Here is a 20,499-nt window from a genome sequence, read left to right as displayed (position 1 = left end):
CAGTAAGCCCCCCACGTTGGAGGCAGCTGAGCAAGCCCCAGTCCCAGGGAGCAGCGGCACAGGGAGTGGAGACGGGGGGGCAGTCAGTGTTTATGGCCTGTGCAGGGGGGCGGTGAGGGGAGGTGTCACTTCACCCCCCTGACCCCCCCCCCCCGCTTTTTCTTTAATCAAGCCAGTGCTATTAATATCAGGTAATGAACGTAATCTCTCGGTTAAGCTATCCTCTTATGCCTGCTGACCGCTCCACAGCTCCCAGCTACAGACACTCCCCCGGCTCTGCTCTTCTCTCCTTCCTCCATCTTCCCATCCCAGACCCCCGAGATCTCCTGGAAGGGGCAGGGGGGGTGAGTCTGGTTTGCCTCAGCCCCTGGGGAGCCAGCGGGGCCGCAGTCCCGTGCATGGCTCCTCGCACCAGGGTGCGCCCAGGGACCCCCGCTGGCACGGCCGCCCTCTCCCCACGGTAGCTCTGGGAGGTGGGGGGGACAGGAGGGCAGGGTCGGGGTGAGCAGCCTCTGCCTGGCATCGCCATCAGCTCCGCGGTGAGGTGGAGATGAGCAGCCCCCCAGCCTTCTCCAGCGTCCGCATATCGGGCTGCTGGGCCCTCGGGCCGGACAGCGGGTGAGTTCCTCCCTCTGCTTGGGTTTTGGGTGGGTTTTAATGCTTTTTCACCTGTTTGCTGTTGGCTTTTCGTTGGGGGGAGGGAAACTGAGGCAGCCCCGGTCCCTGTCCCACCGCCCCAGTGCCCAGCTCCTGCCCAGCTGAGAGCTGTGACAGCGCAGGCAGCAGCTGGGGGAGAGATCAGCTTCCCAGGGGATGCGGGATGAGGCCAGCCCGGCGCCGTGCAGCAGGCTGCCGGGAGCTCAGCGGGGGGATCTGGGGGTCAGGCGCCCGGTGGGTGTGTTGTTTAGGGGGTGTGGGGCCGAGGATGAGCTCTCCTGTTTGGAGGTTCAAGGTTGGGGCTTTCCTGGTTTTCCTTGCTGGCTCTGGAGGCAGTTGGGACCTGCTGCTGCCTTTCCCCTCCCAGCCCAGTATGGGTCTGGGAAGGTCGGGGGTCTCGGCGGGCAGCGGGATGCAGAGTGTGGAGGGCACAGGGGTGGGGGTGGGAGCGGTGGCAGGGAAAGGAGAGGGGTGCCCCTCTCACCCCAGTGAAAAGGCTTCCTTTCTGCCAGCATGCCTGCGGGGCTGGGGAGCCTTTGCAGGGGCTTCCCTGTGGGGTCAGGCTTCATCCTGGCAGCGGGACCCCAGCGAGGATGCACCCACCAGCTGCAGGGACAGCAAAGTGTCCCCAAAAGCTGGGGACAGTCTGTGGAGAGCTGGTGGCAGCCGAGTCCTCCAGGCAGCTTTGCAGGACGGGGGGTTTCCAAGCCCAGGGCGACGTTTCCTTCCACACTTGCCTTGTTGAGGCATCAAATCGCCCAAACCCAGGGGGTACGTGCTCTGCTTGGGGAGGCAGGGGAGGGTCTGCATGGGACTAGGGCTGTCCTTTGGTTGGAGCAGTGGCATTAAACGTCAGCTATAAATAGACTCCCCTTCATCTGGGCGCTTTCCTGTGTGTGAGGGGGCACTGCCCGGGCTTGGGCACTGCCACAGGCTGTGAGGTGGCTGGGATCAACCCTTGGAGAGGAGAGAGGAGAGAGGGGAGAGAGAGGAGAGAGGAGAGAGGAGAGAGGAGAGGAGTCGTCCCTTCCTGGCAAAGGCAGCGGAAAACATCTACAAAACTCAAAGTGTAACAGGAGAAAATGCATGACCTTAGCAGAAGTCCAAGAGAGTCCCACAGCTCCCAGCAGCCCTCAGATAAATCACAGGAAGCCTTTCTTTAAGCAGTATAGAATATCTACTGCTTACAGAGACACAGGCAGAGGATTCTCTGTCCGTGGGTATCTGCCCACGCAGAATTCGGGTGAAAGTCCAGAGGTACTTGGGTGGGAGGAGGAAAAGCAGGGCCAGCCCTTGGGATGGGATTGAAACGCTGCATCCATTGAGGGGACCTCACTGCAGCCTTCCCGTCCCTGAAGGGAGCAGAGGAACAGGAGGGGAATCAGCTTGTTAAAGGGCAGAGACTGGCAGGACAAGGGGGCTGGAGTGAAGCTGAAGGAGTGAAGGGTTAAACTGGATATTAGGGGGAAGTTCTTTGCAGAGAGAGTGGTGAGGGGCTGGAACAGGCTGCCCAGAGAGGGTGTGGGTGCCCCATCCCTGGGGGTGTTCAAGGCCAGGTTGGATGGGGCCCTGGGCAACCTTGTATAGCTCCAGGCCTGGAGGTTGGTGTCTCTGCCTGTGGCAGGGGGTTTGGAGCTCTGTGACCCTTGGGGTCCCTTCCAACCCATCCCATTCTATGATTCTATGACCCAAGAGCAGCCCCTGAGTGCAGGGCGGGGGCACAGCAACGCTTCTCCCCAAGGGCCGTCCCTGCATCACCCTGGCCCTTCATCATGCTCGGTGTGGAGCTGAGTGGTCCCCGCTGTGCCAGCACCCTTGGTGTGTGGTGAGTGTCCCAGGGAGCAGAGGGGGGTGATACATGGACAGTTGTGCCCAACTCGGCATCCCTCTGGGAATCGTGGCCTCTCCCAGCGTCGTGGTGTGTGCATCACAGTGTCAGCATCCACAGGTTGAGGCTGGCACAGGAGAGCTCGGCGCTGCATCACCCCAAAGAGAAGAGCATCCTGAAACACTCACCAGCTGCATCCCTGGGGGGGAACTGGCTGAGCAGCCCTCGGTGGCAGCGCCGGCGACGCGGCTCTCAAGTAACCGCAGTCCCGGGAGAGGGGCTGGGATGCAGATGAAGGAACAGGTCTGGTTTCTGGTAAACAACCGTGGGGTTTTTTGTCATCTCTGCTGTTATCAAGCCAGAATCATTTTGTTTATGTACCAGCATCGTTGGGTGATGTCAGCCCCTCTCTGGGAATGCTGCGTGGCTGGAGAGGAGACTGAAATATCCCACCTGGGCTTGCTTCTCCTGCCTCTCTGGTGGAAGGAAACATCTTTCCATGGAACGAAGCCCCAGAAGACTTTCCTGGGAGGTCTCACCTCCTGACATTGCTTTTTAAAAGCCATGGTTGGGGTTTTATGGCTCCCAGGTGAGCTGGAGTCTAGCAGTGCTTGATGCTGGCCGTGCATGCCGATGGACTCGCACAAGGGACAAGGTGTTGGTGGCTTGAGGGCCTCATGGGTGGACTCTGTAGGTGTAGATGTCCTGGTGCAGGGGCTGCAGCCAGTGTTTTGCTAGCAGGGGTTCAGCAAAGCCAGGGAAATCCTTGTCTCTTTGCTGGCCCCGCAGGGATATGCCAGAGCAGGAGGTAGGGATGGGGTGCTGGGGGCACCCCACCACACTGTGCCAGGTCGCTTTACGTGCAGAGGGTCGGTCTCAAATTCTGATCTTCATCTAAAATTGTTCTAGAAAGGGCTGGGGGAGGGAAGGGAATTAATCTTCATACCAAAACAGCTTAAAATCAAACCAAAATCTGTAAAACCCTGCAGTTTAAGCCCCTTTCAAGAGCAAAAAATAACAGAGAGGCAGCAAAGCCCCCCTGGCTGGCTGGGCTGTACCACACGGTGCCTGGGCTGGAGCATTCGGTGCCCTGGGCTCTCTGACCTTGCAGAGGTTTTGTTTCCAGCCTGGTCACGGCTGAGGAGAGGAGCAAGTGTGAGCAGGGAAAGAGAGAGAGCCCTTTGCACCTTCTCATCCCTCCCAAGGCGGCGAAACGGCGAGCGGGGAGGAGTGGGAGCTGGTATAAATAATCCTCCCCATCCCCGCGCCGGCCAGGCAGCGCGGCTGCAGCTTATCTCCTGGCCAGAGGCCACCTATCACCTCCCAGCCGCCGCTGTCCCACTGCCAAAGCTCAAAAGGGCTGCAGAGGATGGGGGTTTTCCCTCTCCTTCCCTGGGGCTGTGTCAGGAGAAGAGGGATTGGGCTCCTCTGGGATGCCAGCCGTGTTCCGTGCTTGTTCAGCCCAGCTCAGGCTGGCCTGCAGCCTAAGCCCCGGGTTCAGGCCAGGAGGGTGGGAGAACCAGAGGTTTGGGTGGGAGAACCAGAGGTTTGGGGGGGATTGGGGAGCTCAGGGTGGGGAGAGGAATGGGATTGTGCATGGGGGGACGAGGATGGTTGAGCTGTACCCCGTGTGCTTGGCTTCCATCCCCAGGAAGGGTCCCTTGGCGTGTCAGGACAGGCGTCACCCTGTGCAGTAACACCCCTCAGTGCTGATGAGAGCCCCTGGAGCGGTTCTTTAGCGTGGGCACCCCCCTGCAGCGGGGCTGTGGGAAGCGACACTTGCCTTGCACCTTTGCCAGGTTAAAATCAGGCCTGTGTGAGAACTGCTCCATGTTGGCCGAGGCCTGGGGCCGCTGAGGCCTGGGGCCGCTGAGGCCTGGGTGCCGGCAGTGCTGCAGCAGGGCTGTGCTCCCCTCTCCCTGTCCTCTGGCACGTCCCTTACCCATACAGCGTGGGGTCTCCCCAGAGACCCCCACAGTCCCTTCCCTCCACCTGTAACCAAGCTCCTTCCTCTCCCCACCCCCAGCAACAGCAGCGCTGAATCCTTAGACCGGCTGTACCCAGCAGTGGGCTCCACCAAGCCACCCCGAAAGCGGACCACGAGCCAGTGCAAGTCTGAGCCACCCCTGCTGCGGACCAGCAAGAGGACCATCTATACAGCTGGCCGGCCACCCTGGTACAATGAGCATGGGACGCAGTCCAAAGAGGCCTTCGTGATAGGTAGGCAGAGGCAGCGCGTGTCCGGGCTCAGTCCCACCTCTGCAGGCTAGCAGGGGCAGCATCAGGGCTGCCTGCCTGCCTGGTGGCTCTCCAGGAGGTCTTGAGGTGGGATTCCTGGCCCACAACCTCCTTGGAAACTTGAGGTTGGCCCCAGGCTCCAGACTGTGAGTTGTTCAGCAGAGTTGTCCCAATGGTTGGTCCAGCGTTGACTGGATGACCTGTAGGATTGGGCAGAAGCTGAGAGCTTGCAGATGGGGGTGATGGATCTGAGCAGGCCACAGTCCTTGCTTGTTGTTCCTTCAACTCTTGTTGCCTGGGTTGTCACGAGTTCCCAGGGATTTAGCCTAGGCTGGTTCTCATGCCAGCTCTCCCCTGGTTACACAACCATCTGGCAAAGGGATTCCTGGCTTTTTCTGTGCACGTTGCTGGCAGCTGCAGTATGTACCTTGGACATTTGAAAGGATAATCTCTCTCCTGTAGTGCCTATCGATCTTCTTTGGAGGTTCCTCCAACTCAGTGCAACAGGATGGGCCCTGGGCTGAAGTCTGTGGTTGGAAGGGCAGACTGAGGGGTTGGTGGCTTCATCTCCTTTTCCCTGGCAGGCCTGGGAGGAGGCAGTGCCTCTGGGAAGACCACGGTGGCCACCATGATCATTGAGGCTCTTGATGTCCCTTGGGTGGTTCTGCTGTCCATGGACTCCTTCTACAAGGTGAGGCTGCATGTCATGCTGGCCAGACCCCTGCGCTGCCATGGCCCTTGGCGGGACCCCCTGATGGGGAAGTGCAGTGTGGCTTAAGTGACATCCTCCTGGCTCTTCCTGGCCCCTTCAGATGCCTCTCAGGGCAGGAGGAGAAGTTGCTGAGCACGACAACCCGGCGGGAAGGCTGCCCATGGCCACATCCACTAACCCCTTCTCTGTGGGCAGGTGTTGACCAAGCAGCAGCAGGAGCAGGCAGCCAGCAACGACTTCAACTTTGACCACCCCGATGCCTTTGACTTTGACCTCATCATCGCCACCCTGAAGAAGCTGAAGCAAGGCAAGAGCGTCAAGATCCCCATCTACGATTTCACCACCCACAGCCGGAAGAAGGAATGGGTACGGGGCACTGAGGGGGGTGGGACAAGGTGGGGAGACTGCCAAGGCAGGAGAGGGGGGTGGCGTTTGGACCCCTCTAGCCCTCACCTTCTGCAGACTCGTGGGGTTACTTTGCTCCATGGGAATCCCTGAGCACATGTTCTCTGCCTAACCCCATTGATTCTGACTCCACAGAAAACCCTGTATGGTGCCAACGTGATTATCTTTGAAGGCATCATGGCATTCGCAGACAAGGAGCTCCTGAAGGTGAGGAAGGGTTTGGGGTCAGTCCTGGGAAAACCTGGCAGGTGGAAGCACTCCAGCTCCCTCTTCTGCAGCCTTAATCACAGCACATCACAGGCAGAGAGTCCCAGGTGACCGGGGGCTCCTGCACACAGCTGAACAGGACCCTGTCCTCCTGCAGTGCATCAGCATCACCCCCAGAAACCAACCCTCCACCCCACAGCCAGCTGGCAGGAGATCACAGACTGACAGACTCACACAATCACAAGGCTGGAAAAGCCCTTTAAGCTCATCGAGTCCAACCGTCCCTGTCCTGTGCTGACCCAGATCCCTGAGCACCTCATCTCCCTGTCTGTTAAACACACCTAGGGATGGTGACTCAGCCCCTCCCTGGGCAGCCTGTGCCACAGCCCCACAACTCTTTCAGTGAAGAACTTTTCCCTCACATCTGATCTGACCCTGCCCTGGTGCAGCTTGAGGCCATTTCCCCTTGTGATGGTGGAGACATGCTTTCTCCTGAGGTTCAGCAGCAGGGAGATGACCTCTTCCAGGCTACACCAGCTGCTGCAGCACCTCCCTGTGCAGGAGGAATGGGCCTTGACTCTTGCAGCAGAGAGGAAGAGGTTCCTGGCAGAGGTCAGGCTTTTCAGCAGAGACCTTGATCTCCACCATTGGCTCCCAGGAGCCAAGGGGTGACCTGGTCCCTGGCAGCAATAGCTAGAAATAGCCCATCTCCACGCCCCAGCTTGCACAACCAGAAGCAAAGTTCACTGTACTTGTGCGGTGCAAAGCCCGGTGCTCCTAGGGTGGGCTCATCCAGCACCTCCAGGTTTGCTGGGAATTGTCTGGAGACGTGAGAAACGCTACAGGGGGGAGCGAGCCCAGCACAGACTTAGCCAAGATGGGTCTATAAAGTTTCCTTCCCTGCCAAGTGAGGGTTTGGGTTGCACTTTCCTGGAGCAAGGATGACCTCCAGCGGACAGCCGGGTAAATCCCCCTGGAGTTTCCCTGGAGCATCCCGGTTTTTGCCGCTCCCGGCTCAGGGCAGTGCAGTGAGCTGGACCACGGTGCTTGGTGCCCCAGCACTACCTGAGGCAGCGCTCCTGGGTGATGCCTCTCGGGCTGGGTGGAGGGCGATAGCTTCTCTCACCTTGTCCTTGCTCTTAAATAACATCCAGCCAAGGTGCTGGGGCTGCTTGGAAGTGGAGACAGGGTTTGGAGTGGCACAGGGCTCGGGGGGGTGTGGGGCTAAGGGGTTCAGGTGGTGGCAAGGTGTTGGGGTTCAGAGGCAAAGCTCCCCGGGCTGGAGCTGAGCCGAGCTCCGTTAAGCCGGCGCTGCGGGGTGCGCAGGGCTCAGCCTTCAGGCTGTGGCTGGTGGAAGAGGTCAGTTCGGGGTGCACACCTTTCCCAGTGGGGTTTGTTCCCCCTCCTTTCAGCTCCTGGACCTGAAGATCTTCGTGGACACGGACTCGGACATCCGCCTGGTGCGTCGCCTGCGCAGGGACATCAGCGAGCGCGGCCGGGACATCGAGGGTGTCATCAAGCAGTACAATAAGTTCGTCAAGCCCGCCTTCGACCAGTACATCCAGCCCACCATGCGCCTGGCCGACATCGTCGTGCCCCGAGGTACCTGCCCAGGGCTGCCCCTGAGGCTCAGTCCTGAGTGAGGCCTGAGAGACCCCGTCCCTCTGCCCTCAGCTCTGCTGGCCAGTCCCACCGCCCTCCAGCTGGTGGGGACGCAAGAGTGGCTGTCCCATGCCAGTGCAAAGGTCCCTCTGGCCAAGCATCTCCAAACCTGAGCCCAAAGCTGGTTCCTAGGGGAAAGCCTGCACTTCTCCCTTCTCCCTCAAACATGTTCCTGCCCTACCCAGTCCTGATTTAAAAGCCAGAGGTGACTTCTAGATACCCAGTATCAGATTACTGAAGAAGAGTTAAGCAATAGCAGGAATATCTCCTGCCAGGTGATGCTTTGCCAGGGAAGGGGAGGCAGGGGGACGGTGCGTTTTTGAACTTAGTAGGGAGCTTGGGGAAGGAATGTGTTTCAGGCACTGCTAGTGCTGTGGTCCTGACCAGGCTGCCTCTCTCTTTTGCTTTTGGTTCACTCCAGGGAGTGGAAACACAGTGGCTATTGACCTGATCGTACAGCACGTCCACAGCCAGCTGGAAGAGGTAAGAGCTGCCTGGCAGCCCAGGTGTTCATGGTGGAGTCAGCCGTGCCTCTGCCACTGCACTAAGGAGGGACCGGCCTGCCTTCCCTCCCTGCTCCGTGTGTGAGCCGTGGGTCGGCCCCTGAAGTGCCCCCAGCCCTGCTCCAGGAGGCTGCCTTGTCCCCATGCTCTGGTTAGCACAAGGCTCCTCTGCAAGCTGTGGCCCAGCAGCAGCTTCCTTCCCTCCTGGGGAGAGCATCTGGGGACAAACCAGGCACCCTCCAGGTATCCAACTGACGTGCCGTCCCTGCCTGCAGCCCTCCCAGGGCGAGCATCGCCTGAACCCTGTGATACTTCAGCTCTCTGGCTCTGGCTTCTCCTGTTCACCCCTCACAGACACTGCTGCAGTCTTTCCAGTCAAGACCCCACTTCTCCAGTTCTATGCTGGGTGCAGCCCCTGGGCTTCCAAACCCAAAGGTCTTGTCACGTTTAAAGCCTAAACGATCAAGCCTAAACCTTGATCCAAGCAGATGCTCCACCGCTTCCCCACCATCGGGGTTAATGAGTCATCTTCTGTGTCTCCTGGGCAGTCCTGCCCCATGGTTCGAGCCTGGGACCCTGCTGGGTGTCGCTGCTCCCTGAGCAGCCTCCTCCCACCCCACAATCGTAGCTGTGATGGTTTAAGTTTGTGGAGATGCTGGGAGCGATGTCCTGGGAGGTGGAAGGAGCGTGACCTGGAGATGGATGCACTTCAGAGGAAAGGGCTTGATTCCTGCAGGTCTTCCTGAGCTCCCAGATGGCAGGAGCTGCTGGGCCCCTGGGTGTGAGCTGGCAGGCGATGGCATCCTGCCTCCCACATGCACCCAGGAGGGACCACTCTCAGGTCCCCCCCTCCCGGAGCACCCCGCTCTCCGCAGGGCTGCAGGTGGCTGTCAGGACCTTCTGACTGCCCAGATTTACAGGACTAAACCCTGGCAGGTCTGGAGGTTGGTTTCTAAACCTGAGGTGATGGGAGCAAGGCTCGGAGCTCTGGCGCTGTCAGCGCCGGGCTGAGGAGGGCACGTGGCTGTGGGCGCAGGCCAGGGGTGGGGAGATGGCTGTTTCTCCCAGCCCCTGGGATCTGTCCAGGAAAGCTCACGGCTGGTCGCTGCAGCGAGCAGATGTGGCAGCTCCTCCCTAGGGTGCTGCTGAGCCAGGCAAGGGGTTGGTTTGGGAGGGTGTCCTGGTTCTGGCCAGGCCAGAGTTCACCTCCCCAGGCAGCCAGCACAGGTGAGCTGAGTTACCTCGGGCTGTTTCCACACCACCTGGCATCACTCCCCATAAAAGGGGCTGGTCAGAGAGGGGTGGTTTGGCATGGCTCTGGGACAACAGCCCTCTTTTCTTGGTGCTCAGCTCATGGCTCAAGCCCGTGGCCCCAGGGTTAGGAGTCCCATGCTCTACCCCTCAAGCCCCCAGTTTTATCTTTTAAGGGGAGTAGTGTGGGAAGCAGCCTGGGTTGACTCCGCTCCTGTGTGCTGGCTGCTTGGGGAGGGTGGCTATGGCCTGGCTGGGACCAGCACAGGGGCTTTTATTTACCTGGGGAGGGGAAGAAGGGGGAAAAGGCTACATGTGAATGCAGGAAAATATTCCTATTTTTCCTTTTCTTTTATCTTGAAACGACCCTGGTGTTGACAATGCTTAATACCGGTTGCATTGTGTCTTTGTGTTGCTGCCGCAGCGTGAACTCAGTGTCAGGTAAGAGCCCCTAACTCTGTCCTGTCTGTGCAGCCCGAGGCATTTCCAATGCCAGGTACTGCTTGGCCTAACCCTGACCTGCAGGCCAGCCCCACAGCTGGTGGAATGCACAGCCTCCTCACGCTGGGAGCTGAGGAGGGGCCAACTTTCTCCTTGGCTTTGGGACCAGCAGGGACAGGGCTGTTCCCCAGGGGTGTGCTCAGCCAGCTTGAGCCCCGATGGCAGGGCCAGGTTTGTTAGCTGGGGACCCCCACCCCGATCTCTGCTTTGCATCCTGGGATTCCTTTCCCTTCATCCTCCAAGATGAAAGGTTGTTTGGAGCCCCTCTCCATCCCTGATAGTTAAACATCATTAAGTATCAATTAATTGGATTAACCAAAGTGGCTGGAGGGCAGTGGGAGTCCTGCATCCCTCCCTGCCTGCAGTGGCTCTCAGCAGCCTGGCCAGAGCCACTCTCTGTCCTGCACTACCTAAAGGTGACACAGCAGCTCCTGGGGGCTGAGGAGATACTTAGGCCCTAATCCAGCAGGATTTCTAATTCCTCAGTGTCTGCAGGTGGATGCCATAAAGTATATGGTGATTTACTTACCCTCTTCAGAGCCCAGTGGACCCAGATGGGGCTTCAGCTCTCTGGTTTCCATTAAGCAGCCAGCTAGTTTCCAGGTATTTTTGTAGGAAGCAGAGGGGATGCATTACTACCCATGTGTTTCCATTTAGATCTCCATCATTGTATGGAGACACTTAACTCAAGTAACCCTAAAATTTACATTTGACATACAAAAAGCTTTTAAAATACCTAAGATGAACAGAGAGGGAGGGGGGAGGGAGGGAAAAAGACTCAGCTTTGCTTATTGCTGCTTCAGCCATTCATTTAGCCCAGCCTGGGCAACTGGCTGGTTTCTTTCTGTTTGCTTGTTTAACACTGTGGGGCTTGACATTTCCACACAGACATCGCAGCGCCGGGCATAATCTTCCCTGTGCATCTGGAGGTCCAGGTGGGAAGATGCTCTTTAGCCTGGACAGGAGCCTGTTGCTTTCAAAAGCTGCAGGGATAACGTTTGACGGGTAGACTGCTGTGTCTGTGTGTGCTGGTGTATATGTGCCTGTGGCAGGGGGGGTATATACAGATAGCTGTAAATATACAGATGGAAAATGTCCTCCCTCTCCAGGGCATCTCCTCTTTGAGCCCAGTGGCACTCAGTGCAGGTGATCTTTGTGTGCACCTTAGAAGTCGAGTCTTTAGTAAGATGGCAAGAAACTGCAGTGGCAGCATGTTTGGAAAGGTAACTCTGACCTCCAGAAATAACCCCACAGTAACCACAGGCATTTTTATGTTCATTTAAGGCTTAATTTATACCTTTGCCAGGAAGTCTGGGAAAAAATTCCCACAAAAAAAAAAAAAGCCTGTTTACCCTCCTGGAGTCCTGGTGCTTTTACTGCTGCTGTGGTTTCCCACCAGCTCCTCTGTGGCTCTGTGCTCACAAGAGGAGTGAGGTGGATGGAGAGATGCACGTCAAGTGAGATGCAGGTGGCAGATAGGGGACTTTTCATCTTAAAACAATTCCCTTTCCTCTTGTCTTGAATGGCTTCGTCTAAATGTCACGGTGGTTGTTCTGATGTCACCACCTTTGGGGATGCAGAAAGGCCTTTGTAGCTGGTAGAGTGCAACCTGGATGCTTAGATCTGGCCCCAGCCCGAGGTCCTTCTCTGGTCCTTGTGCTCCAGGCTGGCCCTGGGCTGGCCCTCCTGAGGCAGAGGGTAGCTGGGACGGGACAAGAGCATCTCTCCCCAGTCTCAGCTGGTCGCAGGAGTGTGTTCTGAGGAGTTTAAAGGCAGCAGTGCCATGCCCTGCAAACCTCATTTTCCTCCTGTAACTGCTGGCTGCTGAGGAGCATCCTCTCCTTCCTCTGTATCCCCTCAGAGCGCAGGTCAGACCTTGGTGTCCTCTCCAGCTTCCTGCACGTTTAACTGTGCATGTGCTGGTGATACAGCTGTGCACAAGCACTCCCTTCCCACCCCTGCCAGCTGAGTGCTCCTCCCCAAGCCCAGCAGCAGGACCTGGATGGGTGACCCTGGAGGACAAATCCTCTGAGGAGTGGCTGAGGGAGCTGGGAGTGTTCAGCCTGGAGAAGAGGAAGCTGAGGGGAGACCTTCTCCCCACCTCCACTGCCCTGCCAGGAGGGTGCAGAGAGGTGGGCGATGGTCTCTTCAGCCAGGGGACAGGAGATGGGACAAGGGGCAATGGGCTCAAGCTGCCCCAGGGCAGGGTCAGAGCAGATGGGAGGGAAAAGTTCTTCCCTGGCAGAGTTGTGGGGCTGTGGCACAGGCTGCCCAGGGAGGGGGTTGAGTCACCCCCCTGGGGGTGTTTAACAGAGGGGAGATGAGGTGCTCAGGGATATGGTTGGACTTGATCTTTAAAGGTCTGTTCCAACCTTGTGAACCTGTGACCCATGGATGGGTGACCCATGCCCACCAAGGCACAGTGCCTCAGCCCAACCTGTTTTCCAGGCGCGTGCTCAGGAGCAGGTGCTCTTCTCAGCCCCTTCCCCTCACCAATCAATACTCCCCACCCCCGAGGTCTGGATCAGCTTGGCATGCCCTTTGCCAATTGTGCCTTTAAATATCACCCCGTGGCGCAGTTTAATAGCCCTTGTTTGAAATGTCAGCCCTGCAAGCCAGCCGCTGTACGTGTTTGAAATGCCTTGACTGCATTAGCTCCTTTGTAGCTGGATGTCTCTTGTCTGCTTCCTGCTTGATAGCATGCTCAACAAAGAGCTGAGGATGTTCCCTGAAGCCTTCCTGAGAGATGGTCACCCCTTTTTCTCTCTCTCTCTCTCTTTCTTTCTTCTTCTCTTTCTTTTTGATTTTTTATCTTTTTTTTTTTTTATCTTTTCCCTTCAAGCTTTTGTTCTGGGGGGAAAAAATAAGTTTCCAAAGTGAGATGTTTTCTTGACGTGCTTTTGGTTGCCTGTCTGAATTTTTCCGTCGCGGTCCTGCCTGGCAGGGGGAGGGACAGGAAGCATCACTCACACAGGCAGGCTGCCCACGGCTTGTGGCAGCAGAGACCCTCTCCCTCCATCCCTCCTGGCAGGGCTGGGCAGGGGGTTTCACTGCAGGTGACGTGGCTGGAGCAGGGTGGCTGCCAGAGGGGCTGAGCTGTTCCCTCTGCAGCCCCTCTCCAGGGGATGGTGATCCCTGGGCAGGTCTGGGTCACCTCAGGGGAAGGAAGGTCTTCCCATTGGTGGTGATGCTCAGTTCAGAGCCTGGTTTCTCCCCGTTTTCCAGGCTCAAGCAGATCCCCTCTCCAGGATCTGGAGATGTGCTGGGAGATGGGCACCCTGGGTATCCCCTGGGTGGTTTGTGGGGTGCTGTGTAGGTCGGATGAAGGTTCTGTAAGCTCAGCCTTGGGTGCCTGCGCTTGCTCTGGGATTGCAGCAGAGACCCAGGCAAGGGCTGGGCGCTTCCCGACGGGCTCCAAGAGCTGGGGCTGGTGTTGGGACAGAGGTGTGACAGTGTCCCTGCTCTGACTCTGAGAGCCAGGTGGAGCTTTGCCCCCATGGGGCCAGGTGTGGAGCCGGTGCTGTGACATGGCTTGGTCACCAAGGGAGGAGCACTGGGGTCTGTACCACAGTGGTCCAGGCACTGGGCAGGTCCAAGAGCCATAGGATCAATTAGGCTTCCCCCCTACCCCTTTCCTTCGGCTAATGACAGTGCTTTTTCCTTTGTTTCATGTCGTGTTTGTCCCTCTCCCCTTAAACTCTCACGTTTCCTGTCTTGTCTCCCCTGAACATCCCTCCTGCCTGGTGACCAGAGGAAGCTGCGCTGGGATATGTGAGGAGACACAGGCTAACAGCAGAGTGTGGTTGTGACGGGGCGCGGGGGCTGCGCAGTGTGAGCCGCGTTACTAACCCCGGGCAGACAGCTCACAGGGCCCTGCTTTGCTGGGGAGGTGCTGGGCAAACTGGGGTGGGAGTGGGGGACTGGAGAGACCATCTTTATTCTAACCCAGTCCCCCCAGGAGTGTGTGGTGTGGCTTCTTGGGGCTGTTGGGGACAGGGCCCTGCGCAGGATTGCATCCAGACCTCCCTGCTCTGAGCAGCAGCGCCTGTGCGGGTGTCACAGGAAGGTGCAGAAAGCTTGGTGACAAAACACTGACAGCGTTTCCCCAGGGGCTGGTGACAGCTCGGGGTGCAGGGGAGGTGTTTCCAGGCACGTGGGGCTGCTCTCGGGGACAGGAGGCGAGCTGGATGCCTGCAGCAGGGAGCAGGAGCTGGGTCACACCACATCTCACCCGCACCAACGCAGAGACCAGGGCAGGAGAAGAGGGGCTGCCCGTCCCACTGGTGCTGTGGGATGCTGTGACATGGACCTGGCAGTGGTGAGGGGGTAGAAGTGCCCATGGGGAGCTCAGGCATATGCGCCTGGGTGGGCTGTGGTGGGTGGGAGACAGCTCTGTAGGCGATGATCCCTACAGTGCCTCTGGTTTGGGGGAGAGTGGTTTGTCTCCCTGGCAAACCCATCTGGGGCCATGAGCTGGTGTGTGGCTCTGTGCTGGGGGGTAATCTCTGCCCTCCCCTCCAGAAGCAGGCAGCCCCTGTGCCATCACCAGCATCAAGCAAAGGCAGGGCTCAGGTCCTCACCTGCTGTGTGGTCTGCATCCCTGGGGCCAGGAGGAGTTTAGGCAGGGCTGGATGGTGACTGTGCCCCCCAGGATCTGCCCCTGGGTCAGGTCTGTCAGGAGGAAAGAAGGGGGGCTGTGGGGGCAGAGCTGCTGGGTGCTGCTGGCAGCATATAGCCCTGGCATGGGAGCATCTCTGAAGGCAGCTAACCAGAGTTGTGGTGACTAACAGAGTGAGCTTGCTTCACTGACCGCAGGTCCAGGGCCTTGAGGGCTGCTTGTCCCAAACAGGCGATGGAGTCTGCGGGCAGCAGGAGCGCTGGGCTGGGGCAGTGATGGGAGCACAGCCCATCCCACACCCTCTGCACAGCCACAAGCTGTCTCTGCTCTCAGGAGCAGCCCCTGCACAGGGGCTCTTCGCTGCCACACGGGACCGGCGCTGGCAAAAGCAAGAAGGAGCCCTTAAGTACCCACAGGCCTTGGGAATGTCTCATTTGGTGTTGGTTGGCCAAGACCAGGAGGAGATGGCTACGTGGATGGAGGCCTCAAGTCATCTAGCCCTGCCCTCCTCCATTCCTACCCAGCCATCTTCTCTGTCTTCTCTGCTTGTGTGCCTCTGTGTGTGTGTGTGTGTGTGTGCGCAATTAATCCCGGTTTCTGCTTGATTTGAAGTCTTAATCACTCGGTGCTTTCGTTTGTTTGCTCTCCTCTCCTCCTCCCCAACATCTCTCTGACCGGGACGCAGGCGCTGGCACGTGTGTGATCTGATGTGTGGCTTTCAGACCCCAGCCCTCCTCCCAGACAAAGTCACTTGACCATCCTGCCCAGCCTTGTGGAAGCCAAATAGATGTGACCTTCATCTCATTACTGCCGCTCTTAAAGAGAGAGGTGACTAATGGGGCTCCATTGTGCGCTTCCTCATGAATGGTGTTCCCTTGATCCAAGAATAGCTCCCAATCCTATTAGCTATGTGGAGATGAGTCACACAGAGCCAGTCCTGTCCAGCCATAACGTCTTGAAGCTGTTCCCAATTCGGTGCCGATCAGACCATCCTCGAATGGGCCGGGCGCGCTCTGAACCGCTCTGGTTGCAGCCTGGCTCCGCAGCCCGCGCCGGGTGCCACAGCCATCCCCATCCCATTGACCTGCCCTGTTCTTGGTGACATCTGGCAGTCGTTTGGTAGGACAGAGACACCCACGGTGGCTCTTCCTCACCCCTTGAGCTCAGGGTTCACCCCCAGATCAGACTCCCAAGCGGGAGATGGTTGTGATTTTATTTTCCACTTTCTTCCCAGCCAGTGGAAACAGAGATGGGCCAACCATGGGGCAGCTGCCCAGCGGGAAGGGCAGGTGCTTGGGCTGCTTGGGTGGCTCCACCACCCCCAGCTGCCTGCCCCATTTTGGGAGCAGGTCCCTTTGCTGTCACAGAGGCCCAGACAGGGCTGGCTGCTCGTTCGGCTCGGCCGGATGGCCTTGGTGTGCGCTTGCAGTGTGAGATGACATCTGGGAGGATGGCTCCGGCCGTGTGCTGTGCACCAGCCTTCAGGCAGCCTTGCCTGGGCACCTTCTGACCATGTGTTTGGTTTTCAGGGCCGCCCTGGCCTCTGCCCACCAGTGCCACCCCCTTCCTCAGACGCTCAGTGTGCTGAAGAGCACCCCTCAGGTGAGGGGCATGCACACCATCATCAGGTAAAGCCCCCGCTGCCGCGGCTCCCTGGGGTGGGATGGGGCTCAGCTTCCAGCTGGGGTGGGCTCAGCTTGCTTTGGATCCCCAGACCCCACTTGTGCCCTGTCCTTGCGACAGGACTCTGTGTACAGGAGTTGTGCTGTGAATGCTCCATGGTCTTGCCAACATTTTTTTCTGCCTTTTACCTTAAAACTGCCACTGCAATTCCAGGCTCAGCCGGTGGACCCCATGCAAGCAAGATGCTGACAGCCAGGTGGGGCAGGGGCTGCCCTCCTGTGTGCAGCCTCTGACCTCTGTCAGCATCTCCCCGGGCACATGTTGGTCTGTGGCTTACACTGCCTCTCCCTTCCCTCTAGAAACAAGGAGACCAGCAGGGATGAGTTCATTTTCTACTCGAAGAGGCTGATGCGGTTGCTGATTGAGCACGCGCTCTCCTTGCTCCCGTTCCAGGTGGGTTCAGGGTGTAAGTGGGAGGGCGGGCAGCAGGCACTGTGTTTCCTCTCTGATTGCAATCCCATTAACTGCCAGGGATCCGGGACAGTCCTGGTGCGGCTCCTCCAGCTTTACCCATGTATCAGCCCTTTCCTGCTAGGTCAGAAAGGGGATGTGGCTCCCTAAGGCTGTGGAGTGGTGGCATGGCCCTGGGTGACAATTCATTGTCCAGCCTCTGCTTCCAAGGGGCCAGACCATGCTGCAGTTGGCTGGCTCTTGGGTACTAGGGCTCCTCCCAGAGCCACCTCAGAGCCCCTGGTAATGCTTCTCATGTGGTTTTTGTAGAGTTGCACGGTCCAGACCCCTCAGGGACAGGACTATGAAGGGAGGACGTACAGCGGGAAGCAAGTAAGTGGAAGCAGAAGGTACTTACTGTTGAGCCCTGCCCTGGGGGTGGCATTGAAAGCCCTGTGGATGCAGGGGGAGGGCACCCTGGCTCCCAGCTCCTTGGGGCTTTCCTCAGGCCTGGGTTTGGTGCCTGCTGTCATGAGTATGATATCCTGTATCCTTGGGACGGGCAGCCAGGGGTGCCATCAGCAACATCACCACGCTCCTCCCGCTGAGAGAGGTGGCCAGAACTGGGAGCAGCACCTCCCTCTCGGAAGGGATGTCCTCTGAGGTTGCCCTTCAGAGTCCCCAGTTGTTGAGGCCCAAGGCCATAGTGGGGTGGCACGCACCTCCTGCACCGTGCCCTCCCCTTCACCCCCGCTGTGTGCTGCAGATCACCGGGGTGTCCATCCTGCGGGCGGGCGAGACCATGGAGCCGGCGCTGCGCGCGGTCTGCAAGGACGTCCGCATCGGGACCATCCTCATCCAGACCAACTGCAACACGGGCGAGCCGGAGGTAAGGCCCGAGGACAGCTCCTGGTGCCAGCCTGCATGCAGGGGGTGATTCGGGTATTTCCTGAGAGCTCTTCAGCAATCCAAGAGTTGCTCTTGGCAGGGGGGTGAGTGCTTGGAGAGCAAGTGCTTTGAAAGCTTCTGAAGTGGGCTGTGCCAGCATGCTTGTGCACAGGGCCTGGCTTGCTGTCCAAGTGTCTGCACTGGCACCCGGCTCCAAGCTGACAGCTGGGGTCCTAGAAACTGAGAGGCATGAAAGATCCTTGACCCCTTGGATAAAAGGGCTCGGGGCTGCTCCATTTGCCTTCAGCCTCCAAGCTGATCTCTCTCTTCCTCCCCACCCTGCCCAGCTCCACTACCTGCGGCTGCCAAAGGACATCAGCGAGGACCACGTCATCCTGATGGACTGCACGGTCTCCACGGGCGCAGCAGCCATGATGGCAGTGAGGGTGCTGCTGGTACGCAGGACGTCGGGCAAGCTGCAGACAGAGGGTGGCTCAGCCCTGAGTAACGTGCAAAATGCCAGCCACAGCCATGCTGTGTGCTGAGCCCCTCTTCCTTGTGAAGGGGGGTCTCGTGGGAGCTGGCACAAGCTGGGGTGACTGTGTAACCAGGTGCTGACAGTCACCACCTCCTTGTGTGGTAACAACCTGTGTTGAGTTGGTTTCTTGGTCCTGCGCTGGACACAGAGGGGGAGGACAGAAAGTGGCTCCAGGAAGGCCCAAGTGCCACTCCCTGGAGAAATGGCCCATAACCTCCTGTAGATACCCTCACCCCGAGCTGTCTCTCTGCCTTTCCCGTAGGATCATGATGTCCCAGAAGACAAGATCTTCCTCCTCTCCCTGCTTATGGCAGAGATGGGTGTCCACTCAGTCGCCTATGCCTTCCCCCGGGTGAAGATCATCACCACGGCTGTGGACAAGAAGGTGAATGACCTTTTCCGGATAATCCCTGGAATTGGTGAGTATCTGAGTTGGAATGACCTGGGGGATTTTCATTAGCCCACTCACCAGAGGAGGTGAAGCCCTGGTTGTCAGCAGCAGCTTAGGTCTGCCCTTATTTCACCTGGTTCCCCACTGCCTCTCCTTGGGTCCTGCTGCCATGCAGGTGTTGGGGTCAATGTGCACGTTTGGAGAGCTATTGAGAAGCCATAACCTCAGTGGCAGGAGCCATTCCACGTGCCATGAGCCTCCTCCAGCCCCAGGTGAAGCTGGGCTGGGACAGCTGGAGCAGACCTGTGCCCACCTCATTCCCTAAGCTCACCCAAAATGAGCTCATCCAAAACAAGCTCACTGTGTTCTTCTGTCTTCACCTCTACTGTGCCAGGAAACACCCCTGCCACCAGGTGCTAAAACAGCCTCCAGACTGCTCCAGTTTTGCTGCTACATGACTTTTGGTGCTGTTCAAGCTGCTGGATAAACCTGCTTTTGTTTTCCTTGCCTGCTGGGGCTGGAGGCAGGGGTCCCGGGGAGGGGGCTGGAGGCAGGGGTCCCGGGGAGGGGGCTGGAGGCAGGGGTCCTGGGGAGGGGGCTGGAGGCAGGGGTCCTGGGGAGGGGGCTGGAGGCAGGGGTCCAAGGGAGGGGGCTGGAGGCAGGGTCCCAGGGCTCTCTGCAGAGCTGCACTGTGACTGCACCTCTCTCTTCCCCCCTCTCTTCCCCATCCCCACAGGGAACTTTGGCGATCGGTACTTCGGGACGGACGCTCCTCCTGACTGGAGCGACGATGAAGATGCTCTTAGCACTTAGCTGGACGTGGAGATGCCACTGGCGCCAGGCAGCTTCAGCACCTTAACCCCCTTGTCCATTGCAGGTTTCTCCTCCCTTCCCTCCCCTCCCTCCTCACCACGCATAGATATTTTTTTCAAACCTTACATTGGAGATCTAGGGCATATTTTTTCAAAGAAAACACAAATCCTAGTTTGACCTTGTGGACAGCCGCGTGTCCCAGCGTAGAGCGGAGTTAATTTATTTTAATTTAAATATTTGCCTATATAACTTATGGAGATATTTTGTAAAGAAAAAGAATAAATTTTTTCTCTGGTTTTCTTGAATGGAGCTGTCCTTTGTCACAGCCCAGGGCTGCCCAGGAGGATCTGCAGCTCTTTAGGGATGCTGCCTCAGGGTGATGCCATGAGCAGCAGTGGGATGTTCAGACCCTGCTGTTGAGGAGCAGCCTGACCCAGCAGCATCCTTACAGCTCCACGTGCTATGGGCAGCTGCTTCTCTTTTTGGTGAAACCTGGAGCTCCTGTGCCCCAGGGAGAACCTGCACTATGGGATGTGCTCACTCTGTTGGATGCTACTGAGGGAAAAGTCTAGCTCTGCTCCTGTCCCACTAAATCTTAAGGAGCACTGATGCTCTCCTGCAGCTCAGCAGCTGAAGTGAAACGTGGCTTGCCCAAATGCCAGCTTGCCCTCGCTGAATCAGAGCTGCTGAAGACACGGTGAGGAGCAGGACTTGTAACGGCCTCCAGGAAGCCGTTAGCAGGCCAGAGTAACCTCAGCGGAAGGGGAGCCGGCCAGCCCCACGACGTGGATTTAGTCAGAGTTGTTTGTGACTGCTGTGGCTGAACACCAGAGCATTTTCCTTTCCTGCATGATTCAAAGTACCAATCCTTGTGCTGGAGATAAATGGGCCAAGAGAAGCAAACCCACCCCTGGGCTGGGCATCCCTGGCTGGGATCTGGCTCCTGAGGGGTGAGGTGAGGCAGGCAGGCACTGCGGCAGCAAGGGGAGCGGGGCTGGGAGGTGGATGCTCTGCCAGGCCCCTGCCAAAACGGAGAGTCGCCTGGTGCTAGCTCAGTGTGGGCTCAGGTGTGAGGAGCCTGAAATAACTGCCACAGCTCTGCAGCATCTTGTATAAATTCTCAACTAAATTTAAAAGAAAACACGTCCGAGTTCGTGCGAGTGCTCGGCGAAAGCATCAGCCCTCGGCTTGAAAGCTGCGCTCAGAGCCAGCAC

The 20,499-nt window shown here is 58.1% G+C and overlaps 1 protein-coding gene across 2 annotated transcripts; it reads left to right on the top strand.

The window, feature by feature from the left end:
• Positions 1-259: 259 nt before the first annotated feature.
• On the top strand, positions 260-19,590 carry UCKL1 (uridine-cytidine kinase 1 like 1). 2 transcript variants are annotated; one of them, XM_084271648.1, is made up of 15 exons: positions 260-618; positions 4,512-4,705; positions 5,308-5,414; positions 5,631-5,801; positions 5,976-6,047; positions 7,460-7,649; positions 8,131-8,192; positions 9,888-9,904; positions 16,112-16,210; positions 16,565-16,658; positions 16,986-17,048; positions 17,422-17,544; positions 17,891-17,998; positions 18,344-18,500; positions 19,209-19,590. In XM_084271648.1, exons 1-15 carry the CDS (start codon positions 551-553, stop codon positions 19,283-19,285), a joined length of 1,602 nt encoding a protein of 533 aa, XP_084127774.1. In that variant the 5' UTR covers positions 260-550; the 3' UTR covers positions 19,286-19,590. The 2 variants fall into 2 exon arrangements, with proteins under 2 accessions (XP_084127774.1, XP_084127773.1); XM_084271647.1 differs by lacking the exon at positions 9,888-9,904 and adding an exon at positions 13,716-13,735 and having other exon boundaries at positions 261-618.
• The last annotated feature ends 909 nt before the right edge of the window (positions 19,591-20,499 follow it).

The sequence above is a fragment of the Gallinula chloropus genome (genome assembly GCF_964237585.1).
Source record: "Gallinula chloropus genome assembly, chromosome: 16".
In the NCBI taxonomy this organism is placed as follows: Eukaryota; Metazoa; Chordata; class Aves; order Gruiformes; family Rallidae; genus Gallinula; species Gallinula chloropus.
Note: the sequence above shows the minus strand (reverse complement) of the source record. Positions and strands in the feature narration are given on the sequence as shown.

What these genes read in the sequence shown, in the direction of transcription:
- UCKL1 (XM_084271647.1), top strand. Translation starts at nt 551, where the DNA reads ATGAGCAGCCCCCCAGCCTTCTCCAGCGTCCGCATATCGGGCTGCTGG. An exon ending in ACAGCCGGAAGAAGGAATGG is followed by an intron (nt 5,802 to 5,975) that starts GTACGGGGCACT and finishes CTGACTCCACAG; the next exon opens with AAAACCCTGTATGGTGCCAA. An exon ending in TGGCAGTGAGGGTGCTGCTG is followed by an intron (nt 17,999 to 18,343) that starts GTACGCAGGACG and finishes CCTTTCCCGTAG; the next exon opens with GATCATGATGTCCCAGAAGA.